Source organism: Erpetoichthys calabaricus, chromosome 17, assembly GCF_900747795.2.
Source record: "Erpetoichthys calabaricus chromosome 17, fErpCal1.3, whole genome shotgun sequence".
Classification (NCBI taxonomy): domain Eukaryota; kingdom Metazoa; phylum Chordata; class Cladistia; order Polypteriformes; family Polypteridae; genus Erpetoichthys; species Erpetoichthys calabaricus.
Genome location: NC_041410.2, coordinates 99,565,817 through 99,575,775, shown reverse-complemented (window position 1 = coordinate 99,575,775; position 9,959 = coordinate 99,565,817). Strand labels below are relative to the sequence as shown.

General features: G+C 49.1%; 1 protein-coding gene across 2 annotated transcripts in view; it reads left to right on the top strand.

The window, feature by feature from the left end:
- The window catches only part of LOC114667458 (complement C3-like), a 36,576-nt gene that overhangs the window by 14,670 nt on the left and 11,947 nt on the right, over window positions 1-9,959 (top strand). For both annotated transcript variants that reach the window (XM_028822766.2, XM_051920525.1), the window contains exons 18-25: window positions 880-991; window positions 1,796-1,881; window positions 2,282-2,439; window positions 4,361-4,585; window positions 6,720-6,780; window positions 7,781-7,870; window positions 7,946-8,149; window positions 8,942-9,014. In XM_028822766.2, coding sequence (XP_028678599.2) covers window positions 880-991; window positions 1,796-1,881; window positions 2,282-2,439; window positions 4,361-4,585; window positions 6,720-6,780; window positions 7,781-7,870; window positions 7,946-8,149; window positions 8,942-9,014 — 1,009 coding nt within the window. The remainder of the gene's footprint in view (window positions 1-879; window positions 992-1,795; window positions 1,882-2,281; window positions 2,440-4,360; window positions 4,586-6,719; window positions 6,781-7,780; window positions 7,871-7,945; window positions 8,150-8,941; window positions 9,015-9,959) is intronic.

The following is a 9,959-nucleotide window of genomic DNA, read 5'->3' as shown; positions in this document are numbered from 1 at the left end:
GAGCGAAACGGCGAGGGGCGCCCGTGATTAGAGGGCACTATATTGGCCCTCTAATATGTTCTGTGACTTTTACTCAAACAGGACGGTGGCCGTCACTTAGTCTCTGTCATAATGACTTCCATGAAAAGATGACCCAAAGAAATGTCAGCACTACTTCTCAGGTCCCAGTGGGAATTTCAATCTCGGCCCCCTCAATCTCTATCTATCTATCTATCTATCTATCTATCTATCTATCTATCTATCTATCTATCTATCTATCTATCTATCTATCTATCTATCTATCTATCTATCTATCTATCTATCTATCTATCTATCTATCTATCTATCTATCTATCTATCTATCTATCTATCTATCTATCTATCTTTGAATTAGTTTTTAAAACTGTTTTGATGTCCAAGGCTAAGGAGTTCCAGAAGCTGGGTGCTATAACTGTGGACGCCTTTCGTTAGATTTCGCCACCTCCCATATAGTGCCTTTCATTTCTGTCTGACTACCTTTGTGATCCCATCATCCTCCTTGAGAATGCATTCTTGCGCCCGGGCAGGTCAGACCTCGGGTCATCCCAGTGGTTTCCAACAGCGTGTGCACCAGCTGACTGGCACCCTCGTTTTCTATTGCAGTTTCTCGGCCCCTACAGAAGTTCCAAGTCCATCTTTAATGGAAAGCAAACCCCTCTGTGATGTTATGGGGGCTTCTCATTTGAACTCTCCCAACTTTCTGCCTCTTTCTGACTTCCTTCCTCAGGTTGGCCTTGGTTTCTCCTCACCTGATGGCTCCTGATTTATGTCACACAGAAGGCTGAATGCTCACGAGCCAAGCCCCCAGGAATGGTGCCAGTCATCAGCGTCCATCCCTCATTTTGTCATTTTCTATCCCAGGTGAAGAAGAAGACGACATTCTGATGGGTGACATTACGTCGCGATCAAATTTTCCTGAAAGCTGGATGTGGAAAGTGGTGCCGATACCAGAGAAGCCAACTGATGCCGCTGGGTATGGGCTCTTATTGCTGCTGGTGCTGTTCACATGAGGGGCACCTCCTGAAGTTGTGCCACGATGGGCCGACACCGGGGGAGCATTGTCACCTGCTCAATGGCGGTCATGTTTTTAGATATTTCTGTAGGACATCTTCATACCTGAAGGTATGTCTAAGCACTTTACAAGCAACAAAAGACAAATGTAAATTGATTAAAGGGGTAGAATGGCCGATCGCCTTGCCCGTACACATGCAGTGGTAATGTTATAGAGAGTCACAGCACAAGTCCGACATTTGTGGAGGAGACGAGAAAGCAGCCTGGCAAGTGCCAAGTGAGTCAGTATGGTGACCTGTTGCTCTGTGTCCTTTAGTGCCACTTGTGCTCTTGTCGTATTGGGGGGCCTTGTGCACGGACTGTAAACTTTTACATTTTTGACTCAAACGCCTGCATGCCTGCTGGTGTTGTTCACCCTGATTATTCAGAATAATAACTGAGCAGCTGATTGGTCACCCAGGAGTCACAGCCCTGCATTCATGTGAAGAAGCAGAGACACGTGGAATAAGTGACCAAGCACTGTGGTGGGCAGCAGAACTTTAGGGACCCCCAGATCTCCCCTTGATGTTATTTTGGATGGGCTTGTTGGGCTCAATGGCCTGACCTCATCACAATTGTTCTAATGTTCTGCTGAGCTTCTGAATTCCAAGCACATGTGGGCTGTGATCTAAAACACAGGCCCCCCATGTTCCTGGGAGAGACCGCCGCTCTACTTGACCAGCCAGGCGCACTCGACTCACCTTCTGTGTTTTTTCTTTCTCCTCAGTCTGGTCACTTATAAAATGTCTGAAACGTTGATGGATTCAATCACCACCTGGGAGATCCTGGCCATCAGCGTCTCTCCAAGGAAAGGTAAGGACGCAGCTGAAGACCTGCTCCGGTGGTCTGCGGTGATCAGCTTACTCACTGGCCCCCCTCATATTACCGAGACCCTTGAAATCAGCCTGCCCCAATCAGCACCAGCACCCCAATTCTTAGGCAGATGTTTTGGATTTGCTTGGTCAGATCATCACAACTCAAACAAATGGCGAGCAGCTCCAGGGGTGCCCACCTGATGGTCACTCCATGCACTTCTGTCGGCCTGCAGCCAGATGAAGGTGTCATATGGAGTGATTGATTGATTGATTGATTGATTGATTGATTGATTGATCGCTCCTGTAGATGTGCCTCCCCACTCCACACGGTGTGTGTCTTCAGTACGGAGCACAATCGATCTTCCAGATCTTGATATGCATTTACGTTTTTGTTACAGAGGGGAGACCACCTCTAGGCATCTGTGTGGCGCAGCCCTTTGAAGTCACCGTGAGCAAGAAGTTCTTCATCGATCTGAGGCTGCCGTACTCTGTGGTGCGCAACGAGCAAGTGGAGGTCAAGGCCGTGATCTACAACTATGACGACAGTGAGATGAACGTGAGCACTGAAGCCACTCCATAGTGACAGACCTGGTGGACCACCAAACGAGTCTGTGGGTGGGCGCTGGTCTCTTCTGCTAGGTCAGGGGCCACAGCATGGAATGAGCAGGTGGGGCCGCCGTGTTTCAAACAAAGGTCCTAACTGGGAAGGCAATAACTAAGTAAAGAAAGCGTAAGACATGAAGACATGACTTGAGGTCAAATACGAGTGCAGAAACGTCGAATGGCCAGAAACATCGACGCGGCCAAAGCCAAATCGTCAAGCGAAATTTGTAGTCAAAGGGCAGAAAATACAGTCGTCAGTCTACTGACTCAGCAGATGTCAGAGAAAAGTTTTAATTTAAGGGGTCAGGAGATGCAGCGAGGTCAAAAATACGTGTAGGGTCGAGAGAGAAAAGAAAGAAGAAGGGTCTCGGCAACGGACAAGAAAAACGAGAAGTCGTAGTCAGAAGTGAAGTCAAAAAACCGTTAAGGGAAAATCGCACAGCAAACGATTCCATCGAGAAAGAAACGCCTTTAACCGGCTGCACTGATGACGTCACGTGCCACACGCTCCCAAAGGGGAATCCTGGGAAAACGACAGCCAATGAGACATTTACAAAACGCCGACACTTGTGAGAATCTAACGTGAAATAAAAAATGAGGAGGACTCAAGATTGCAAGTTTGAGTTCTTTGAGGTCAAACACCCCGAGAATACCAAAGACAGGCAGCGAGAATTCTTCAAATCCACCAGAAAACGCAGACCTCACCATGAGTCGGGTCTTTTGTGAATGTGATCCCGGACATCGGCGAGGCGTGGGCCACCGTGAGATAACACACCAATGACCAGTGTGTCGATGACCGGGTCACAAAGCCGAATGGCTAAGCGAACGTCACAGTCAAACGTTCAGGAGTCGCAGAAATCACCAATCAAGTCCAAATCCGGGAATGAATGCGGTGACCTTTACACAGTCACAGCGATGACGTCACGCGTCACACACTCCTAGTGCATCGCTATGGTAACGACCATGTAAACTGTCCCAACAGAGTGGCCCCCACGGCCAAAACAAACTGTTTCAGGGAAGCCGCTGATCGAAGTACAAGGCGCGCCACTGAATTCTTTGGGTCAGGAAGATCTCCAGGTAAATGTTAGTCCCTGCTAGCAGACGCACAAAAGACGAATCAAAGGCGCCGTTCACGCAGCAGGCGTCCACAAAACTCTCCCTAAAAGATGGCGCTAATAAAAACAACGAGATGCGATTCATCTAAAGAATGTGAAAATAAAAAATGGACGTAACCAACCGATGCCTTGGCCTCCGCGACCCCAAAACTGCAATGTACTCAAGTCCTGTTTGGGGGTCCAAGGGAGAGTGGGACAAGATGAAACGCGATCTCCCGATCCTCCAAAATAAAATGAGATGAATCTTCGCTGTTGGGTCCCAGAACTGTTTTAATAAAGCATCGATGTCAGAATAATTTAAATTCAACAAACATTGGCGGCGCTGACGCCCGAGTCAATCGATCTGCAGGTAGAGGAGGTCGTTCAGATGTAAAGGTCGATGTCACTAGAGGCGGAGGAACTGACGTCGACTCTTTTATTGTGGTGAAGTCACAAGATGGCCACAGCTGTTGTTACCTCCGACACACGAAGACAAGATGGTGCTGACCGCAATAAACATAACAATCTAACGATAGTAATAATGACAAACGTGTCCACGACGAGGGGCAGATCACACAAGAAGCTAACTGCCACCTTGTTCTGCGCGCTCCAAATCCACAACACGGGCTCAAAAGAAGAAATGAGTGGCGATGGGGACGTGTCAGCCATTCCCACTTTGGGGCAGGTGTCGCCAGATAGGCCTGTGAGGTGTTTGAAATTCCAGGTGGACGTCATGCAGGACACACAGACTCCTCACTCCTCTCTCTCTCTCTCCCTCAGGTGCGGGTCGATTGGCAGGAGACGGAACACATCTGCAGCCTGGCGACCAGGAAGAAGCAATTCACACAAACGGTGGAAGTCGGACAGAAGTCCTCCGTTGCTGTGACCTTCACCCTCATCCCCTTGAAGGCCGGGGACAGGATGATAGAAGTCAAGGCCCTGGGCAAGACAGCAGACCTGAGCACAATTGTCGCCGATGGTGTAAAGAAACGTCTGCGCGTGGTGGTGAGCGATGTTCTCGTATTAGTCCTCGTAGAACCGCAGCAGTGAACTCCTTACCTGTGTGTGCAACCAAAATGCAGCCCATCGGCGTCAAGGCTGGGTCTTGAATTTAACGGCTTGGTTGTATTTAGAAGGAAATTCCACACTGACCCCTACTTGGCAAGGAAACCTCCATCCATGCCATCCTAACATCCAGCTCTGGGTGAGGGGTGATGGTGGCAGTGATAGGGTGTGGCTACCAAACTGGCCTGCACTGCCATCACTTACTGGTGTCTTACTGGACACGCTTGTCGTCCACGTCACCCCTCGGGTCCATTTCTTCTTCTTCTTCACTCCTGGTTTTTACACTTCTAAGGACTCTTTTCATCCTCGGCTTCCTTTGTCTTTCCTACACCCCGTAGTCATCTGTCCTTCTCTCTTTGTGTTCCCCATTTTTCCACCGGTTAATGTTTGTTTTTGTCCATGCTAGTTTAGTTCTGCTGCGTCCTGCATGACCTGTAAATGGCGATGATGTGTCAGTGATGTGTCATGCATGATGCTCTGCTCACCCTCTAGTGTTGCGTGTCATGTTGGACCAGATGTCTAGGACTGGGCCAGCAGTAAAGTGACCTTTGCACTGCCCTCAGGTGTCACTCACAGTTATGGTGGTTCCAGTCCAAACCAATGTGAGTTTGGAAGACATGAGAAGATGAACTCCACAGAGCGGCCATCATTCCCAGTTAGACGTCAGTGTTCTGATAGTTGAGATCCCTGTAGTCCACTTGTCCCTAACTGTAAATGTGCCACACGACTTGGGTACTGCAGGGTACCACGGGCCCTGAGCGAGGCTGCACAACTCTAAGGTCTGACACTGGCATCCCTGACTGGCTGTAAGTGCTGTGCCAGAACACCACAGTCGTTGAAACAGTCGGCCCCTCAAGTCGCACGGGATGAACATTTAGAAAGCAGGCCAACACCAATCTCTCCTGCGTGTAAACTGGCATAACGGACGTAAACACCAAGAATGTGAAATAACCAGCTGGCTGTTATTCTGAGACTAAAGCGCCACCATAATGTCCCTGCACATCACCCCACACTCACGCACATACAGTCTCGGGGCGACGTATTCCCCATTTTTCTATGTTCCCTTAACGCAGGACCTCCTCGCCCACCCTACTGATGCCAAAGTCCTGTAAGAAAATATTTGCTTCAATCCACGCAATGAAAGTTTGATGGCAAAATGTCCAGTTGTTAAAAATGAGGCAACTGCTCAATGCATCTCCGAAATACGGGAAAACTGGAAAATCTCACCTGGGATCCAAGAAAAGTCTTGGAACTTCGATTGGCCCACTTCACATCTCTGGGCTGCTGACCATCTGAGATGTTCTGCCACTCCCTCCTGTCCCTGTCCTTCTGCTGGCCCTTTTGACGTTGCCTCCAGTCCCTGCCATGTGACTCCTTTATCTGCTCCACTTTGTGTTACGTTGGCAACTCCAGACTCCGACTTGTCCGGAGAACCGCTACCGCCTGGAAGACACAGGAGACGTTTCACGGAGACAATGGACACATGTGACTCACAGACCAGGATACAAGGGCAAAGGCAGATCAAGGACCGGGAGGTGACATCTTTACCTTAAAGGAGCATGCCACCCAAAGTGCCTTTCACTTCTATCTATCTATCTATCTATCTATCTATCTATCTATCTATCTATCTATCTATCTATCTATCTATCTATCTATCTATCTATCTATCTATCTATTATATAGTGCCTTTCATCATCTATCTATCTATCTATCTATCTATCTATCTATCTATCTATCTATCTATCTATCTATCTATCTATCTATCTATCTATCTATCTATCTATGCAGTGGCGGAATTCATTATTGCATTTAAGCGACTTGTCACCAGAATCGTGTCTGGCCTGTGACAGCGCACATGTCACGGTATTACATTATATATTATTATATTATGTTGGAAATGCCCGTGTTGTTTATTTTTATGCTTCCATGAAGAGGACTGTGGATTTAAACTCCAAACCCCAGAAACCCACCCAAAGACCAAAAGCGGGCTCTGCTTGTAGAGATGCCAGTTTAGGAATCTCCAATCCCCCCTTCTTCATAAGACAAATGCTCTTTTTGTGTTTTGTTTTTATAGCCAGAGGGGGTGCAGAAGAGAGAGACCATCAAAAGCATCGTGCTGGAGCCGTCTGCAGTAGGTGAGTGACGGGGGGAAGACCTCCTGGAGCTCCACTGGAGTAGAGAAGATCCTGCAGAGGATGACCCCATTGGGCAGGTCGAGTGACGGAAAGACACACTGGCACTTGGACTCCACTGAATGGACCTCGATAGAATCGGAATTAGAGGGGAGAGGGTGCCAACTCCACACAGACCCAAGAACTCGGTGGCAGCTCTGCTGACCCTCTGTGCCCCTCTGTGTTGGGTTTGGAGTCCTTTCTGTGTATTTTTGGTTGTTTTGCTGCTGATGTCATCTGATTGCCATTTTGAGCAGCTTTGATGTTCACGACTACAGCTGTGATTGGACAGAATTGGTTATTTTAATTGGGCCAGTTGGCACTGGTATTCTGGACCCGTCCCCATCATTAATGTATGCGTGTTGCTGTCACTTCAGAGCCCCTTATGTTCATTCAACACTTCAAACTCACGCGTCGTCCCCGTCAAAGATCTCGCGTTGCTTTCTGTTCCTTCAGCTTACATCTGAGAACTTCATGCCTTTACGTCTTGGTGCCCTGGCTTAGGTCACGTGACCCATTGTGCTTTGTGGTCCTCCCGCTGCGTCTCTCGATTTACGAGTCTGTCTCATTCATCTACTTGAATCTCGACTTTGGCTCGATTTTCTATCACGTTGCGTGTCCTGATTCCATTCTACTTAAAACTGCTGTTGCTACTCAGTGAGCTTTGTCACTTGTGCCGTGTGATTCCAGTCCATGTGATAATGAAGCCAGGCTGACCAGTCGAGGGGCTCGCAGGGGGTGGTGGGCCAGCCTGGCGTCGCCTACTCAGAAGTGAGGAGGGACGAGGCGGCCGGTTGGCGGTCTGAAGGCCTCTGGGTGACGGCTGGCAGGCAGCAATGGGCTGCTGGTGCCACAGGGAGAGCAGACGCCATGCTGCTCCTCCATCTGGTTGATGTTCTCATCCCGACACTTGTCTCTAAAGTTTAATCGAATTTGATTTTGTGTTTTGCTTTCTGCTTTCCAGCTGGGGGTGTCCAAAAGGAGACCATCGGTAAAATGATGCTGAAAGACATGGTCCCCGAATCGGAGGCGCACACCTACATCAGTGTGAAAGGTAGAGCCGAGGCGAGGAGCCAGCGAGACGAGCGTTTTGTCGAATGCAACGCCTGAACTTGATTTTCTTAACCAGGTGAGCTTGTGGGAGAAACCATAGAGACCTTACTGGGAAGTGGAAATCTCACCGGCTTTATCATATTACCCAGTGGATGTGGAGAGCAGAACCTGAACAAGCTGGCATCGGTCGTCATGGCGACGTTGTACCTCGACAAAAGCAAGCAGTGGCTTGAGTTTGGAATGGAGCGGCGGGCCGTGGCCATCAACTACATTCAGCAAGGTAAGATGGCCTTTCTGGTTATGTGGGCTTCTGTGAAAAGGCCGCCCAGCAGAGAAGGGCGAACGTCAGAATCGCGTAGAAAGGAGGACACGTTAAAGCAAGATGGAGACGCAGAGGACTTGACGAGGATAAGGAAAAGACCAGAAAAAGCTGAAGGAAGGACTCTGCCGATGAAGGGCACAGGAGGGTCTTGAGTTCAAAGGCCGTGTCCTCTGATGTCACAGACGTCTTTATCTAACAATAGTTCAGCGCTTTGCATGTTGGGACTTGACATGTGGATCATGTGACGCGACTAATGGGCGATGTTTTCATGGATGTTGTTTGCTGCCCGGCACTTGTCATCTCCATGCTCTCCACCGTTGTCTCCTTTAGGCGAATTGAAATATCTCGTTGTTTGGATGTTTTGTCATTTCATTGATGACGTGAATGTCCTGAAGGCCATTTGGAGTTTGCTTCTCTTCATAAGTGGCATTATGCACAATTTCACAACTGCCGAGCCTATTTAAGATGGCATCCCAGTATCATCTGCAGCCAGGGTTCTCGTGAAGGCCCTTCAGATGCCCAGGACCTGTGGCTCAGTCTGAAGTTCTGCTCTCTGACACATGACATCGCCCGCCTGCCCACCTGTCTCGCCATTGCCCGTTCCTTTCCACTGCTCTTTGTTTAGCCCCTTTAGTTTGCTCACTTTGAATGTTTGTCACCTGCTCATAACACCCAGCTGGTCACATTTCGATGACTGGCCCTTCAGGGGTCCTGACGTCATTCATTTCTGTTTTTTTCTTTTCCTTTCAGGTTACGCAAAGCAGTTGACCTTCCGCTCCGCTGGGGGCTATGCAGTGTATGCCGGCCAAGAGCCAAGCACCTGGTAAAGTGAAGAAGCAACTACCCATCTTACCATCTGTGCCCGCTTACTCAAGGGTGCTCAAGGGGGTCCGGATGTCTGAAATGGTTTGAGTCTGGGGGTCAAGTGGGCTGCTGTCATAGACAAACCTCGGCCTTACGAATGAGAGGAGCCAGGAATTCATTTAGGGGGAAAGAAAAAGTCAGAATTGTGACTACGATCAGGCAACTGTCATAAAATACACCGGGGGGCTCAAACTGGTAGTTGTCGCCCACCCCAGCTACGCCATATACATTCATGAATGCCATTCTTCCACAACGTGTTTAGAGATTAAGCATGAAAAGACAAAATGAGCTTCATGCCATCTGTGTGTGGTGAGGGTAACAGTTGAGTGACGCTGGCATCACCCTTAGTGACCTCGAGTCGGAGCGCCCATCACGTGTAATGATGGCAGTCGAGCTGAGGATGTCTGCGTACACGATGAGGAATTGCAGGTCGATGGCAGATCACACGACTCCCTCACGTCGTCACAGTTTACTTTAATGGCTGATGACTGTGCCCCTCTGCCAACGCCGGGACACCCTGCCTTTTTTTTCCGCTCTCTCGTAGACCTCAGACAGACTCTTCCTGCCAAGGCCTACAACTTCAGACCTGAGCCTTTGGGGAGTCGCACTGCAGGCACACGCGAGGGTCCGCAGCTTTCTATACTGATGTCAATGAAAAGCACTGCCAAAGTCACGTAGTGTGACACCAGCTTAGGAGTGTCGCTCAGGGTCACTGTTTAAAGCCAGCGCCTTACCCACAATGCCACACTGTCCGAGGTTTCACAATGGGGGCAGGCAGCAGTCCTCCATAGATATTTTGGAGGGTTTCACATTCATAAGCCATATGCAGCCAAGCTTTTATCTGAACCAACGCTGGTCCTTCAACAGACCCCTGAGAGGCAGACTAGAGGGTTCACTCAGCACC